We start from the raw sequence: 18452 nt of genomic DNA on the forward strand, positions 1-18452 counted from the left end.
GTGCAAGGGAAGCTGGGAAAGGTAAAATTTTAGATGATTATATCATCATCCCATCCAGAACTGGAATTCTATTACTCTATGTTATACTACAGCCCAATAATAAAACAGGTGGGTGGTACCTCATTGCTAAAATGAAAGTGTGCTCTGCCATTGAAACAAGCTACCCAGTTCCTTGTATTTGTTAGTATTTGTTTTAGTTTTGCTCTGTTATAGGTACATATGAGAATATGTAGTCAGTCATATTATCATAAACTAGATTTTATGACAGTATGAGGATGTTGAGTATTTCATAGAAATGAATATTTATAATCATGTGATATGTCTGTTCTTGTGTATTATTATATAAAACCACAAATAAATACTTATATAAACTAATTCTAATTTTTAGATAGAATTAGAGGTAGTTCACAATTCTTAGTTCTATGAACTTCTTACAGATGCTATTGTGTAATAAATTTAGAATGTTTGTCTGGAAACAGACCATGCAAATATTGATATATTCTCTGGATTCTGAGTTTTTCATGAATAATTTAAAGGTTCCTTTGGATATAGATGCTTTGCCATGATCTATATTAATAACAGCATAATATGCTAATTAGACCGGACAGCCGAATGACCTTCCAGACATCCTTCCAGACGAAGCCGCCGTGGTGGGGGCTGAGGCAGAGGCAGTTAGGGGCAATCAGTCAGGCAGGCAAGAGTGGTTAGGGGTGAACAGGCAGGCAGGCAGAGTGGTTAGGGGTGATCAGGCAGGTAGGCAGGTGAGCGGTTAGGAGACAGTGGTCCCGGATTGCGAGAGGGATATCCGACTGCTGGTTTAAGCCCAATCCTGCAGGATGGGGCCTAAACCGGCAGTCGGACATCAGGGGATGGTTCCCGGATTGCGAGAGGGTGCAGGCCGGGCTGAGGGACACCCCTCCACCCCCAGTCGTGCACAAATTTCATGCACCGGGCCTCTAGTTTTAAAATAAACAAATCTAAACCTGAAATCTGTGCAGGGAGAAAATTGTTTTTACCATCCTTACAATTATTTGGAATGATTATGAATTCTTAGTATTTATTTTGAAAAAAGAAATGATTGATTAAACTGTGTTCATTGCCCCTAAAACATGAGCAGGACTTAGTGCCTTACAAATAAATATATTGCTGAAATGTTGTTACTGTCTTTTTTCTTTCCAGTTATATAAAATCAGAAGAGGCAGGACCAGGCCCCAGGCACTCTTATTTCTCTGCATGATACTTCTACTTATTGTCCTTCACACTAGCTATATGATTTATAGTCTTGCTCCCCAGTATGTTATGTATGGAAGCCAAAATTACTTAATAGAGGTAAGTGCAAAACTTAAAAATTCATTATTTTGATATTTTAAATATACTGATATTTTAAAGCAAATTTTAATTTATGAAGGCTAACATAAGATATGAGTCCTTCAGATTAAATTTAACTTTGCTAAACCTGTTTTATCCATTTTTGAGCATATTTATATTTGTTTCTTACAGGTTCTTTTTAAAAATGACACACTATTCATTAAAATATTTTTAAAATGGATCCTATGATGCTAAGCTACTTAGCTTTACATCAGAACTTTAATAAAACCCATAACATTTCCTCTAAAATAGCATTTTAAGTAAATTTATTAATATAGTTCCCCAAAAAGTTTTGATAAGAAAAATATGTCTGCTCATCAGTACTATGAATGCCACAGAGATGCTTTATAAATATTTTATTTGTTAACTGGGTGTTCTCTTACCTGTAACACTGATTTCTTGATGTTGATCTTTCAAAGGCAGCCGTGGTTCCTATTTATAATTGGGCAGCTAGTTTGGGTTTTTTGACAATTTAAAATATTTTGGCCATATCTGATTCAACCTTTGTTTAGTATTTTTTCCTTTTCCTAAAATACCTTATTCTACTTTCTGTCAATTCAAATCTAATCCATGTTTCAGGGTCTCGTTCAAGCCTTGCTTTAATAGAGTCTTCATTGTTAGATAGTCTGTTCAGATCATTCCTTTTTTTATCCTGTACTTTATCCTCCATCCTTTTTTACTTTAACATGTAGTTAGGGACAAAAGCATCTAACTAGCCCATCAAGCCCTCAATCAATACCATCTATAATATTGCTAAGGTTCATTGAATAAAGTTAAGAAATAATGTGGGAGGAGCAATCATGGTGGAGGTACAGGAATGACTTGAGTTTGGGAAACACAATACTAGAAGATCACCCGAATCATAAATCTCACTTCTCATACTTTTTTATTCTCTTCTTGTCTCATCTCCAGCATGTAGTTCACTGGGTCATGCTTTTTAAACATTTTTCTTTGAATGAATGAAGATCATGCTTTTCCATGGACCAACGATATTTTTTTCTTGCTTTACTGTGGAAAAAATAAGTGGGTTCTTTCTCTGGGAAGGAGTTCTGTTCAACACAGGACCCAAGAATTGTTGCAATAAAATCTTCATGTTAAGTTTATCTTAAAACTTACTATTTAGAGTATTAGTTAGATGTAGTTTAATAGAAAACAGAGTATAAAGTTATTGTGATTACTTTGGAATCAAAATAGGATTTTTAATTTTCATCTTTCAGAGCAATATAACTTATGATGATTATAAAGGCAACTTAACCCTTTCTGTGCCAAAGAGATGTGATGCAGATGCCCCTGAAGGTAAAGCAACTCTTACAACTGTAAGAAAAGTATTCCTTACATTTTGCTGTGTTCATTATGTGGTGCATTTGTTTTAATGTATAGTGACAAGGAACTTTAGCAAGAAGAAATTGGTAAGTCTCTTCGGTAGAATTTCTTGATGATATAATGATTTTAATTAAGGAAAAAGCCATTATAAATTAGTTGCTTAGGAAATAATAAAGGTAGGTACAATTTATCACATTTACTAATATAAGAAGCCACTCTTAAATGTTTTTTCTCTGGTGGAATTCATAATTTTTAGGACCAAGATCAAAAGTATCTGTGACCTAAAACAACTTTAAATTCGTCCAAACCTAGTCACTTCAGTTAATAATGTTAACTATAATAGCATTAACTTTTAAGAATATATAATTGCATTCCAGGCACGATGCTAAGAAAAACTCTGATCCTGTGCTCCTAACCTCTGTGTATTTTTAGAGAATTACTTCCCCCACTATTTTCTATGTGCTAAGGTGATTGTTTTCCCTTTGAATATTATAATATTTTGTCCTGATTTAAGGATTTCAGATTTATTCCTTCAAAGTTTACAGCTTTATTTTCTACTCTGCCATCAGAATCCTTTTATTTCAGGGTAAAGTAATATGTCAAATATAGTATATTTCTTCATAAACCATTCATGGGTATCATTATGAAAAAGATGAATTCTGAGTTTTTTAGTGAGGCCAAATATAGAATGTGATGGAGTAACAGGAATAGGTAAAGAACACAGGGATAGCCCAGAGGAAGAAGTAATTTACTCTACCTGGAGGAGATCATTGTGGAATGGAAGTCAAAAAGAAACCGGAGCTTCAAGGTTAAAGATTTATCTGGTATGTGTGCACCTATAGAAGGCTTTTGTAGGCAGAGGGACAAAACACACAGATAAAATGATCTTAAACTCTGGGTATATGTTCAAGAGAATTTAAAACATTGTTTTGTTTTTTAAATTATACGGTTAGGGTATTGGAGAGAAGGAGGAAATGAGATTGAATAATTAGGATCAGGTCACAAAAGGTCTTGCAAAATAACTAAAGAGCCAATAGTTTTAAACAATTAAGTAGATGTTCTGATCTGATTTCTTTTCAGTAACTTAATTATACCAGTTATATAGAGAACAGATTTGCAAAATTGAGACGAGAGCATAGAAGTCTTTTGTGAGGTGTTGCCTGGGAGAGCTGTTTATAATAATCCAAAAGAGATGGTGAAAGCCTGAACTATACAGTGGTCATGAGGGTATAAAATGAAGAAAGAAATTTGTGGGTTTAATTTGAAGAATTTCTTATTGCTTGGATCTAGAGCAGTGACAAGGGAAATAGAGAGTTCTAGAATGGCCCTCTTGTTACTGTGAGTTTGGTAAATTTCAGTTTCACCAAACAGATAAAAATTCATGCTAAGATTAGGGAAAAATGTAAGAAATGATTAGTTGACTTGGTATGTTTCAGGAACATTTAGGTGGAGATTTTATAGGCAATTGAATGTTTATGTAAGGAATTCTGAGAGTTGAGAATAAGAAGAGCATGAAGACTGGAACTCAGAGGAAAATCTAAGTGCAAAGAAGGTACAGAGAAAAGCTGTGCAAAAATGCTAATGATGGAGATAAAAATTAATTGTATTGAATAAAAAGGAATATAAAGCAATGACTGAGTTTACATTAGTCTTCATAGGAATTCTTAATAGAGATCGAGAGAGATTGGATGGAAACTATAGAAGGCATCCAGAGTTGAGGACATTTTTTTTAAGATTAGGAGAGACTTAGAGATGGTGGGATAAAACTAATGGAGTGGGAGTGGTTGAAGAAAAATATCAAAGGTTGAATGGTGGACCAGTATCATTCATTTCTGGAGGAGATGATATTAAGAACACAAGATAGAATGCTTTCTGTAGATTGCAAGGAAGGAAAAAAATGATAGGACTCAGTGAGGGTGGGCAGGAAGTTGGCATTTCTGGATGATTGTCTCAATTTGCTATGAAGTGTTAAGCTTAGGTCATCTGCTGATAATTGAGTGGGCACAAAATTGAAAAAAAGTGTCCAAAGGTTTTGATAGACCATGAAAGTGAATAGAAGAGGGATCTGACTGAAGATATATGTCAAGGGATAGAGATGAAATGATCAATTTGTATTTTTGTTGTACAGATTGGTACAACTGGTATGATTATTGTCCATCAATGCTTACGTTGTCTGGGGAAGGTGGTTGAAGAGGGAAGTGGGATGGAAAACAAAGGACAAGCTGAGAGGTAGAGAATAAAGTGACCGACCTCAGAGTCCAGAATGCATAGGGAATAAAGAAGAGGCTAAAACTGGGAGAAAAGAACAAGAGAAGGGAACACAGATATGGTAGGGATACCTCTTTTTTGCCTGAAGAAATAAAAGTAAGATATTTCTAGGATAAATAATATACTTGCTTTTCCAGTTCTACTTTTTAATGACTTTAGGCCTAGAGTTTTTACTTTAAAATGTGCATACACATAACATAAATATGGTTGGTAATGAAATGCTTTGGGTTGTCACTTTTAGCTAAATGCAAATAGAATGAAAAATTAAATGTTGAGTTAATTTGTAATATTTTAAAATAAGATCCTGAAGATCTAAAATTTTTAAGATTCTGTTTCTTAAATTACTGTACTACTATTGAAACTTTAAGCAAAAATACAAAACAAAACAAATAAAAACAAATCGAGATTTCGGAATTACCTCACACTTATGTGAGGCTTTAAGAATTCCTTTATATTGCTGAACTGAGTGAATTTGTGTAGCATAGATCAATAAGTGTTAGTCAAGTGATATACTTGACCATGACATTTTTATGAATCACATTTAGTATTTTTCTTTTTCAGTCTGATCTAATTTATAGTGCTTAAAATGACTCCTTTTGAACTATTTAATATTTTTCTTAAACATTGTAGTTGACTTGTCCTTTGAAATGTTACTTTGCAGTACAAAACATAACCTTTAGTTTTGCGGATTTGATTTATACTTTCAACCTTTTTCTGTTCTCAATCTAATCTCCAAATTTAATTTTACCTGTGCATATTTGGAAGAGAATGATAGAAATATGATCATTGAATTTGGAATGTCAGGGTACATTTTTTAAAAAGAGAATACTTTAAATAAAAATAATGATGGAGAAAAATGAAAAAGCAAATTAAGGCATGGGACTTAACACATGGGGTGGAGATGGGGTGGAATGTGTGGTGATGGACTGGTGTGGCAATATTTATTTAAAGGCGAACTAGTGACATTGTGACATTTTGGTAGGAACATTTGATTAAAGTAGATGATGCTATAATATAAATTCCTCAGGCATTCGATGACATCTTTGTTATGTGTTTATGGCAAATAACAGAATTTTAGAGAATAATTTTAAATTTAGAAACAAAAATTATAATTTACAGTGTTATACATAAAATTATTTCTAAAGCAATGATTTCTAAAACTACATATATTGATCTGTCAATTTTAAGTACATTTTAGAGACTTTTAAAGTAATATTGCGTTCATATTTGGGGTGGTCTGGCATTTATTAAACATAAAAATATTACTGAAATCCTAGTTTTAGGTATTTATAATATGTATCATTCAAAAGAGAGTTATTGATATAAAAATAGTTTAGGTTCTTTGTGTTTAAAATAATATCTTAAAGAATAGAACAATTTAGCAAATTTATAAAGAATGCCTATTATACTATATTTGCAAAGTTCTCTTAAAATGACAATATTACTTAATTTATTTTGACAGGTAATGCATAATTTATATATTAAAACAATCAACTGAGCAAATTAGAAATTATTTTAAATTTTATGTCATTACAGCAAAAGGACCTTTATATTCATAGTTTTATGTTTTAATTGCTACTTAATCTAATTTGCATTAATACACAATTTATGTGTTAATGTGAATAAAATGGTTTTAAAACTAGTGTTTTTTTTTTTTTTTATTAGTTAAGGTATTACAAATGTGTCCTCATCCCCCCCATTAACCCCCAACCTGCCCCCCACACACAAACTCATGCTCCCATCCCCCCGTTGTCCATGTCCATTGGTTTGGCTTATATACATGTATACAAGTCCTTCGGTTGATCTCTTCCCCTTACCCCCGCCCTCCCCTACTTTCCTTCTGGGGATTGATAGCCTGATCGCTGTTTCTCAGTCTTTGGGTCTGTCCCTTTTCATCAGTCTATGTTGTTCTCTATAATCCACAAATGAGTGAGATCATGTGGTATTTATCTTTCTCTGACTGGCTTATTTCACTTAGCATAATGCTCTCCAGTTCCATCCATGCTGTTGCAAAAGGCAAGAGTTCCTTTTTTTTTTTTTTACCGCAGCATAGTATTCCATTGTGTATATGTACCACAGTTTTCTAATCCACTCATCTGCTGATGGGCACTTAGGCTGTTTCCAAATCTTAGCTATGGTGAATTGTGCTGCTGTGAACATAGGGGTGCATATATATTTTCTAATTGGCGTTTCTGGTTTCTTGGGATATATTCCTAGTAGTGGGATCACTGGGTCAAATGGGAGTTCCATTTTTAGTCTTCTGAGGTAGCTCCATACTGTTCTCCACAGTGGCTGCACCAGTCTGCATTCCCACCAGCAGTGCAGAAGGGTTCCTGTTTCTCCACATCCTCTCCAACACTTGTTGTTTGTTGATTTGTTGATGATAGCCATTCTGACAGGTGTGAGATGATAACGCATTGTCGTTTTGATTTGCATCTCTCGTATAATTAGTGACTTTGAGCAGGTTTTCATAGATCACTGTTCTTAATGGACAAACACAATAGCCATTGTGAGTACTGGGATGGATTTTTGGAAAAAGAGAGTGTGTCATAGGAAACACATATACAGTCCCTACCTTCTGAAAGCATACCGTCTAATGCAGTGGTTCTCAACCTGTGGGTCGCGACCCCTTTGGGGGTCGAACGACCCTTTCACAGGGGTTGCCTAAGACCATCGGAAAACACATATATAATTACATATTGTTTTTGTGATTAATCACTATGCTTCAATTATGTTCAATTTATAACAATGAAAATACATCCTGCATATCAGATATTTACATTACGATTCATAACAGTAGCAAAATTACAGTTATGAAGTAGCAATGAAAATAATTTTATGGTTGGGGGTCACCACAACATGAGGAACTGTATTAAAGGGTCGCGGCATTAGGAAGGTTGAGAACCACTGGTCTAATGGATTTAGATATGAAAATAAATAATTGTAATAGAAGGAAAAGTAAATAGCAAGCATGTTGAAATTATAAACAAAGTACTGTAGGAAATAAAAAGGGAATAATGATTTATTCTGCCCAGAACATTATAGCTGAGCCCAAAAGCATAAGTTAAATCTAAATAAGTAAGCTGAAACAACTGGAGGATATTCCAAGCAGAAAAGGAACCTGCATTGACAAGGCATAAAGACATATATACTGGACAAGTTACTATAATAAATGTGGTGGAAGCTTTGAATATTTGGGGAATACAGTGAAGGACAAAGCAAGATAATATGTTTCTGAATGATCACTTCAAAATCTCATGAACCCGGTCTTACTTCTGTTATCTTAAGTTGCTTACCTTTTCTTGAAGTAAACTTGTATTGTCTTTTTTAATTTTTAAAATTTTTCAATTATAGTTGACATGTAATTTATGTTAGTTTCAGGTCTACAACATAGTGAATAGACATTCATATAACTTATGAAGTTATCACCCAATAAGAAACTTGTGTTGTCTTATTTGAATATTAAAGAAACTGGAAATGAAATGGTCTGTATATATCAAAGTTAATTTTGGCAGATTATTCTGATCAAGTGTATTTGTTAACATAATATGTATAGATAGGCTTAAAAATAATCAAATGATCTACAGCTTCAATTTTAGCTTTAGGTCATAATATTACAAGGACAAATGATTAAGATGACTCAAGTTAGCAGATAATGCTTAAATAAAAACTGATGGTGTGTTAAAGTGCATGAATTACAAAAAAACCAAGCAGACTGAAAATTAAAAATCTAAGGTAGGGTTATAATCAGATATAGGAAGTACAAAGGGGGAAAGTAAGAATTATTTTAAGTAACTAAATATAATATTAGGGAAAAATTAAAGTAAAATGGGCATCAGTACCTTAGTTGAACACTAAGTTCTGCACAAACAAGCCTATGAATGATTCAGAATACATTCTTTATAAATAAAACATGTTTGCCAGGCTGTTTTACTTTTGCCAACAAATAAACAGGTTGACCTGTTTTCACAGAACCTGTAGAACTTATCATTCTGAAAACATTTATCTAAGACAGAATGTCAGTTAGAGATAGAAAATCTTTTCCCCTCTCAGTTTCTGTATAAAAATGGAAATAAAGGTCATAAAGAGATGCATAATTTGTGAACAGTTTTAAAAATATAAACTAGAATCTATAATAATCTATAAAAGTAAAAGCATAATATGCTAATTAGACCAGACATCCTTCTGGACGGACGACCTTCCAAATGAAGCTGGGGCTGTGAGGAAAGCCTGGGTCTCAGGTGCCTGCCGGTGGCTGGAGGGAAGCCGCATCCCGGGTGCCGGAGGGAAGCCGCGTCCCGGGTGCCGGAGGGAAGCCAGTGATGGTAGCCAAGGGAAGGAAGGACTACTCTTGCACGAATTTCATGCATCAGGCCTCTAGTGGGAAAATAAGAAAACAAAACTAGAGAGGCCATCTAAGTAGTTCACCGCCCCACCTTTTATTCAGATGCAGAAACTAAGGTCCCAATAGATGAGTTGCACAGATAGTATGAGATTTAGGATTTTAATGAAAGTGTCTGGATTTCAAATGTCTCTTTTACTATACTTAACATTTTCATGTTCTGTGTTTTGTTTGATCATCTATCCTTTAAATTTTAAGGTCAGGATGGGGCTGGGTAGATGGGAGGGGGAATTACTTTTTTTTGTATGGCCACTTGTCATTAGGTTTTTCTCTGAGTCCCTATTTTTAGTTTTTCATTGTTAACAGGTCCTCTTTAGTTTAATTGGCACTTTTGCGTATTCTTTTGTGGAACAACAGTCACAAGTCTGCTGAACACTTCTGATTTTAGAACACAATCTCTAAATGAAACATTCAGCAACTTAAATTTACTTTGAAGATCGAAGTTCAAAATACTCATAATTTTTTTTAGATAACTGTAGAAAGACATCTATAGAACTAGATATGTATCATTTAGGTGAGCAGCTGGAAGATGGCTGATGGAAAAAAGGGGAACCCCCCCCCATTTATTCAGTGTGGAATCATCACTGGAATATAAAATATGTGTATACGACTTATTAACCAAATTCTTCTATGGACTAAATATAAATACAAATTTTATATATATGTATATATATATGCCTAAGCAACCATCCGACCGTTCTACTGGTAGCTATGATGCACACTGACCACCAAGGGGCAGGTGCTCAACGCACAGGCATGGAAACATGGAATAGACTGATGAATCTCAGAGGGAAGGGGGTGGGGGAGGGCGGGAAGAGATTAACCAAAGATATTATATGCATACTCGAGGCCCCGTGCCTGTGCACCGGTGGGGTCCCTTGGCCTGGCCTGCGGGGATCAGGCAGAAACCAGCAGTCCGACATCTTCTGAGGGGTGCCAGATTGCAAGAGGGCGCAGGGCCTCTAGTATGTACATATAAAGATAACTATAAAGAGCTGTTAGGTACACATTGTGTGTATAGATTTGTGGTCTAGGGTCATCTTTTTCAACAACAAAGCAGAATGCTAACAATGATTTCACCTTTTAATCTTATTTTAGAAGGAGTATATCAAATCTCCAACCTTTAAAAATGGTAAATAAGTAACAGAAAAACGATATGATAGAAAAAATGTTTAAGATCTGTTTTTGTGGTGGGCAAAATAATTGGTGGATATAACCCAATTTAAAATGTCACTGAGTGGTTTATTAGACCTCTGGAAAAGTGATTTGATTTTACTAGCTTCTGCCAGCTCAGTCACTGTCTTGTAATCCCTGTTCTAGCCCTGAATTTCTAATTCAGTTAAGTTCTGACTCCAAAAATATCTTTAAGTATGGAAATCAGTAATAAAACTTTTGTTTTTAAAGTTTAGAGTATTGTTAGAGTGTTGAGAAAGCTGAAGGACATTTTTCAAACAAGTTTATACTCGTACTAGAGGCCCAGTGCATGGAATCGTGCACCGGTGGGGTCCCTCGGCCTGGCCTGCGCCCTCTCAAAATCTGGGACCCCTCAGGGGATGTCAAACTGCCGGTTTGGGCCCAACCCCACAGGCCAGAATCTGTGCACCAGGCCTCTAGTATGCATGTAAGATCTTTGGTTAATCTCTTCCTGTCCTCTCCCACCCCCTTCCCTCTGAAATTCATCAGCCTGTCCCATATTTCCATGCCTGTGCATTCAATGTCTGCCCCCTGGTGGTCAGTGTGCATCATAGCTACTGGTCAAACAGTCACTTAGGCTTTTAGATAGATAGATGATAGATAGATAGATAGATAGATAGATAGATAGATAGATAGATAGATAGATAGATAGCAGAGCTTATGTAATACTTAAACAATGGAAAATACTGATCTTGATTTTAAAATAATTGTGAACAGGCATTTTTGGATAAGCCCAGCCTGTCTTCATTTTTGAAACATTCACAATGGTTATTTTTATTTAAAAGCATATAACTATTTAGCAGTTAGTCTGTTACTAAATTATATACATTTGAATTTCACCAAATCCTTTTGTATCTGTTTTGACTATAAAGAAAGAAAGATAATGAACATGTACAGAATAGTTATGATACTGGTATCTAAGCAATTTTTTTTTGTACTTCTGTTGGACATATACTTGTAAAATCTTAAAATTAGTTGTTTTTCTTGGTACCATTTGAGCAGCTCTTGAGAACTGTGTTTTTTTTATCATGTGTTCTGTTATACCTTGAAAGGAAAAAAGAAAATATTAACTGTCACTTTGCATGGGGATTTTGATATATAGTCAGCCTTCCTTATTTGTGGTTTCATATCCATGGATTCAACCATCTACAGATCAAAAATATCTGAAAAAAATTCCCAGATAGTTCTGACAATCAAAACTTGAATTTGTCACACACTGAGCACTCTGCTGAATCCATGTGAATGGCATGATGTGTAGATACCCTGCTGTAGCCTGTGTGCAAATCTAGGCTACATGCAGATACTATGCCATCTACACTAATAAAAGAGAAACATGGTAATTGGCCTACAACCGCTACCCTTTTCGTTGGCTAATCAGCGAGATATGCAAATTAACTGTCAGCCAAGATGGCGGCCGGCAGCCAGGCAGCTTGAAACTAACATGAGGCTTGCTTGGCCCAGTGACGGAGGAAACCAACGTTCCCCGCCTGCGGCTGCAGGCCTCTGAGCCTGCAGTTTCAAACATTGTAACAAATACCGCCGGACTTCAGCCAGCAGATTCGCAACATTGTATGCAAAGGCCAGAAACCTACTTTCAGGAGCGGAGGCCTAAGAGCTGGAGCCAAGCCTCAAGCTAAAGCTGGCCCAGAATAAAAAAAAAAAAAAAAAAAGGAAAAAAGCGGTTGGGAGCTTCAGTCACCCCCAGCCTGAAAACAGCCCTCAGCCCCTCACCCAGACTGGCCAGGCACCCCAGTGGGGACCCCCACCCTGATCCAGGACACCCTTCAGGGCAAACCAGCCAGCCCCACCCATGCACCAGGCCTCTACCCTATATAGTAAAAGGGTAATATGCCTCCCAGCACCGGGATCAGCGGAGCCGAGAGGCCTCCTGGCACCGGGATCAGCATGACAGGGGGCAGCGCCCAAACACCCTGATCGGCCCTGCTCTGTGTCTGACAGGGTGCGGCACCCCAACCCCCCCCCCCCCCGCCCCCCCCCCGGGCCCTGCTCTGTGTGTGACGGGGTAGAGCCATAACCTCCCCATCGGCCCTGCCCTGAGTGTGACAGTGGCGGCGCCCCAACCCCCTGATCGGCCCTGCTCTGTGGGTGATAGAGGGTGGCGCCCCAACCCCCCCCACCCCCCCACGGGCCCTGCTCTGTGTGTGACGGGGTAGAGCCATAACCTCCCCATCAGCCCTGCCCTGAGTGTGACAGTGGCGGCGCCCCAACCCCCTGATCGGCCCTGCTCTGTGGGTGATAGAGGGCGGTGCCCCAACCCCCCCCCCCGCCCCCCCACGGGCCCTGCTCTGTGTGTGATGGGGTAGAGCCATAACCTCCCCATCAGCCCTGCCCTGAGTGTGACAGTGGCGGCGCCCCAATCCCCTGATTGGCCCTGCTCCGTGGGTGATAGAGAGCGGCACCCCAACCCACTGATCCACCCTGCTCTGTGTGTGACAGGGGACGGTGCCCCAACTCCCCTATCCGACCTACTCTGTGAGTGACAGGGGGGAGCTCCTCAACCCCCTGATGGGCCCTGCTCTGTGCGTGACAGGAGGGAGCTCCCCAACCCCCTGATGGGCCCTGCTCTGTGCATGACAGGGTACGGAGCCCCAACCCCCCTGATGGGCCCTGCTCTGTGTGTGACAGGGGGCAGTGCCCCAATCCCCGGATTGGCCCTGCTCTGTGCGTGACAGGGGGTCACTCCGCAACCTCCCCATCGACCCTGCCTTGAGTGTGACAGGGGGTGGTGCCCCAACCCCACAATCGGCCCTGCTCTGAGCCTGACCAGGGGCTGCACCTAGGGATTGGGCCTGCCCTCTGCCACCCAGGAGCAGGCCTAAGCCAGCAAGTCGTTATCTCCCGAGGGGTCCCAGACTGCTAGAGGGCACAGGCCGGGCTGAGGGACCCCCCCTTGCCCCCGAGTGCACAAATTTTTGTCCACTGGGCCTCTAGTCCTATATACGAAAAGGCTAATATGCAAATCGACCAAACAGCAGAACAACTGGCACTGACCTACGCTCAATGTAGGAGCTGCCCCCTGGTGGTCAGTGTGTTCCCACAGGGGGAGCGCTGCTCAGCCAGAAGCCAGGCTCATTGCTGGCAAGCACAGGAGTGGTCGTAGGAGCCTCTCCCACCTCCATGGCAGTTGGACATCCCCCTAAGGCTCCCGGAATGCAAGAGGGCACAGGCCAGGCTGAGGGCCGCCCTACCCCCCCACACACACCGAGTGCATGAATTCTGTGCCCTGGGCCTCTAGTTTTATATAAATGGCTTAAGCATTCCAGATTTGGGTATCCATGGGGATTCTGGAACCAGTCCTCTGTGTTTACCAAAGGACAAGTGTACCTCATTTGGTCTTTAGAATGACTGTAAGGAAATATGGCCATACCCCCATTTAACAAGCACAGCATCAGCAGTTTAGATTTTTCCATTCATGGCAGAGAAGTGGCCAAATGATGTTTGACACCAAGTGTGTCAGAGACCAGTCTGGGCTTTTCCGTCACCATGCTGGACATTTTATACTTCCATTTTCAGAACATATTCAGGTGTCTTGTTTTGATACCCTCGGAATCTTGTTAGATTTTAGACAAAAGAATTAAAAAATGTATTATTTAGTAATATGATTTTAAAATAACCTTTTTTAAAAATTTGGATTACTTCAATAATCATTATATATGAATGCTAGGTATTCTGACAGGTTCTTTCGAATACTTAAGCTTATTTAATTGAAAAAGTGGTAAGTTGAAGTGACATGTTACTATGAAAAGAGTTCTGTACTAGAGTTGAGAATAGAATGTTACGGGAGCAGGTAAGTGACTCCTGAATGTCCAGCTAGGAATCTCCTCTGCTGGACTGAACTCCAGTATAAAGCTATATCTTAGGTGTAAAGCTATATCTTGGCTGTAAAGCTATATCTCGGGTGTAAAGCTATAATCTCGGGTGCTAGTAACTATGGGAGAAAAAGGAAACTGGCCAGCCACTGCTGCATGAAGTCTTTCTTGTTTTCCTTAGGAGGCTTTGAATATTCATTCTAGACTTTTCTGTTGAGAAAGCTAAATATTTACCTAACATCTAAAGCTTTACATAACGGGCCCTATGTTTTGATGAAATATAACCTAAATGCTACGTTTCAGAAAACCAAATGAAAGCCAAAAAATGAAAGTGTATTAGATCCTTTGTGTAATAAACTGGACTACAAAATTCCCAGTACAGTTTTAAGAAAAAAACAGCACTTATTTATTGAAGCTAAGAAGAGAGTTCATAAAATTAAAAATCAACAGTGCATTTTCTTAATCAGCAATAGGATGCGATATTGGTCTCTTAATTGCATGTAGAATTTTTTGCCACTGTCCATTTTGAATAAAAATATGTGGAAATCATAACTGTTTGTGTAAAAAGAACTTGACTTGTAAGTTAGGATTTTCTTCTGTAATGAATAAAGGCCTTCTGAAATTTGTGAGGTTGGTATTCTATATTAACTGCAGCATATATAATTTTCAATCAGTTACATTATATTGTGTCACCCAGACCTTTCTGAATGGTTTTAATAAGTATTTTCTTAGACATCATTTACTAGGTATATGTCAAGATATATAGAGGACTTGTTAACCTAGTAGAAATAATGTATTTGGGTAAAACCACTATGGCATCTGACACAAACAGCAAATAACCAGTCTGCCACTTTTCCCTTAAGAGGTATATTTTTTTGGAAAGAGAAAAGTATATGATTTATTTTTAATTCAAGCTATAATGGTATCTAAAGTTCAAATAGTAAGCATCTACACTAATAAAAGAGAAACATGGTAATTGGCATACAACCGCTACCCTTTTCATTGGCTAATCAGCGAGATATGCAAATTAACTGTCAACCCAGATGGCGGCTGGCAGCCAAGCAGCTTGAAACTAACATGAGGCTTGCTTGCCTCAGTGACGGAGGATCGTTGGAGGAAACCAACGTTCCCTGCCTGCGGCTGCAGACCTCTGAGTGGGCAGTTTAAGAAACATTGTAACAAATACCGCCAGACTTCAGCCAGCAGATTCGCAACATTGTAAGCAAAGGCCAGAAACCTACTTTCAGCTGCGGAGGCCTAAGAGCTGGAGCCAAGCCTCAAGCTAAAGCTGGCCCAGAATAAAAAAAGAAAAAAAGAAAAAAAGGAGCGGTTGGGAACTTCAGTCACTCCCAGCCTGAAAACAGCCCTCAGCTCCTCACCCAGACTGGCCAGGCACCCCAGTGGGGACCCCCACCCTGATCCAGGACACCCTTCAGGGCAAACCAGCCGGCCCCACCCATGCACCAGGCCTCTACCCTATATAGTAAAAGGGTAATATGCCTCCCGGCACCGGCATCAGCGTGACAGGGGGCAGCGCCCAAACCCCCTGATCGCCCTGCGGCTCTGTGTGTGACATGGTACGGAACCCCAACCCCCCTGATGGGCCCTGCTCTGTGAGTGACAGGGGTCAGCGCCCCAACCCCCTGATTGGCCCTGCTCTGTGCGTGACAGGGGGTGGCGCCGCAACCTCCCCATCGACCCTGCCTTGAGTGTGACAGCGGACGGTACCCCAACCCCCCAATTGGCCCTACCCTGAGCGTGACTGAGGGTGGCATCACAACCTCCCAATCTGCCCTGCTCTGTGCATGACGGGGCGGCGCCCCAACTCCCCAATCAGCCTTGCTCTGAGCCTGACCAGGGGCTGCACCTAGGGATTGGGCCGGCCCTCTGCCACCCGGGAGCAGGCCTAAGCCAGCAGGTCGTTATGTCCCGAGGGGTCCCAGACTGCGAGAGGGCACAGGCCGGGCTGAGGGACCCCCCCTTCCCCCCGAGTGCACAAATTTTTGTGCACCAGGCCTCTAGTATCAGTATAAAATGATTTTTTGTATTTTTTTAGAAGCAGTAGCCATCTTTTCAATAGCATTCTTAGAAAAAAAGAAAAAAAAAACAGCTCAAAGAACCTCTCAACTTTGGGCACTCCTGATAATTGGATTCTTAGAAAAGTGTAGCGTAATACTAATCACATCTGATTACTTTGTTCATTTTTTAAATGTTCATCAGGAAAACTTTATCTGTCTTGTTTTAGAACGTGTCTAACACTCCTGGTTAAAATGCTTTTTATATTTCAAATAAATTGAACTAGCCAATGTAATTTTTTTAATACTTAATAGCCAGGATTAAATTGGTGGCATTCATTTTTAAAAATACATCATATTAGTTGGTAATTTAAGTTATAGTAGGGAATTGAAACAGTGAATTTTAGAGACAGACCTGTAGATTTCAGTCCTGTCCCTAAATATTTATTGACTTTCTGACTTTGGTCATTAGTTTTGTTTAATAACTTTTAAAATATAATATTAATAGTCCACATCAAGAGAGAAATTATCTCACAGTAGTTTTTATTTGCTCTTATAGATCAGTGCACTGTCACCCGGACATATCTGTTCCTTCACAAGTTCTGGTTCTTCAGTGCTGTGTACTATTTCGGTAACTGGGTCTTCCTTGGGGTAAGTATGGGGATCCCAGGGATGATTTGACCCTTCCTTAATGGTCCGTTTGTATCACAGTAGTGCCATTGGATTTTAAATTTATTATTTTCTGAATGACTTTGGATTTGAGAAATAACATATTTCATTGAAATTTACAGGTATTCTTAATTGGATTAATTGTATCCTGTTGTAAAGGGAAGAAATCAGTGATTGAAGGAGTTGATGAAGATGATTCAGACATAAGTGATGATGAGCCCTCTGCCTATTCCATCTGACAGCCTTCTGTCTTAAAGATTTTATAAAGCTGACTGCAATATCTCATGCATTTTTGAAGTGTTAGGATAAACTGAATATCTTTCATAAAAAAATGGGAGCATGGCTATTTAAAAAACTATATTTTTTATGTTTTCTGAAGTAACATTGTATCATAGATTAACATTTAAAATTGCTATAATAACACTATGTAAATATAAAACTACCGGCTTTGTGAGGGTATGTTTGTGGAATTTTTTTCTCTAGTGTATAATAGTGTTAAATTGATTAAAAATCATCCAGAATTAATATCCTCTTTTGTCACTCTTTAAAAACATGATAAATCACTGTGTCTGTGCCTTTGGATCTCTAAAGCAATGTGAAATTTTAAAGTGTCCATATCTGATTGTCTGAAAATAGTATTCATAATATAGCCAATAAATAAATGTTATTCCCCTCTGCATCTTGTTTCCTGTTTTCCACATTAAATCACCAGTGCCATTCAGATAGATTTTATGTACAGATTTCAAGCTACTTGATGCTCTAAGACCATGGAATTCCAAGGTGTGTTATACTGTTATTGTTCAGATATTCATTATATATCTTATTATCACATTTACAGTATTTAAGGCCTATACATTGTTGTAGGTAGCTACCCTCAAAATTTGTATCTCAACATAAACAGGAGTATTGGCAAGAATAATTAATCCTGAAAATAATCCACCTACTGATTAGTTTAAGATACGGCATCATAATTTGGCTTTTTTTATCCTAAAGATTTAGAATTTGCAAAAGACATAAGGAAAGCTATATAATATCAATAAAGTATTTTGAATACATTCTAGATAGTGAGAAATCATAAATGATAGCTGAGTTTACTAACTTCAAATTAGGATTCATGAAAAGCACATATGATGCTTGAAATAAAATACCATTGCATTTCTGAAAAAATAACTAGGAATTAACAACCATCTCCCACTTAGTTCTCTCCCTTAATTTTTGTGGCACATTGCTCTGTTCCGATTCTTTTTTTATTTTAAATCTTTATTGTTGAAAGTACTATATATGTCTCCTTTTCTTTCTCCATGGACCCCTTATAACCTGCACACACAGCCTACACCCTCCCCCCTCTGCCCCAGGCCTTCACCACCCTATTGTCTGTATCCT

At 38.5% G+C, this 18452-nt stretch overlaps 1 protein-coding gene across 1 annotated transcript in view; it reads left to right on the top strand.

Moving 5' to 3' along the window:
* The window catches only part of LMBRD1 (LMBR1 domain containing 1), an 82246-nt gene extending 64503 nt beyond the window's left edge, over nt 1–17743 (top strand). The window contains exons 13-16 of the mRNA XM_059701273.1: nt 1180–1329; nt 2586–2664; nt 16960–17051; nt 17192–17743. Of these exons, the coding sequence (XP_059557256.1) occupies nt 1180–1329; nt 2586–2664; nt 16960–17051; nt 17192–17308 (438 nt within the window). The 3' untranslated portion in view covers nt 17309–17743. The remainder of the gene's footprint in view (nt 1–1179; nt 1330–2585; nt 2665–16959; nt 17052–17191) is intronic.
* The last annotated feature ends 709 nt before the right edge of the window (nt 17744–18452 follow it).

The sequence above is a fragment of the Myotis daubentonii genome, chromosome 6, assembly GCF_963259705.1.
Source record: "Myotis daubentonii chromosome 6, mMyoDau2.1, whole genome shotgun sequence".
In the NCBI taxonomy this organism is placed as follows: Eukaryota; Metazoa; Chordata; class Mammalia; order Chiroptera; family Vespertilionidae; genus Myotis; species Myotis daubentonii.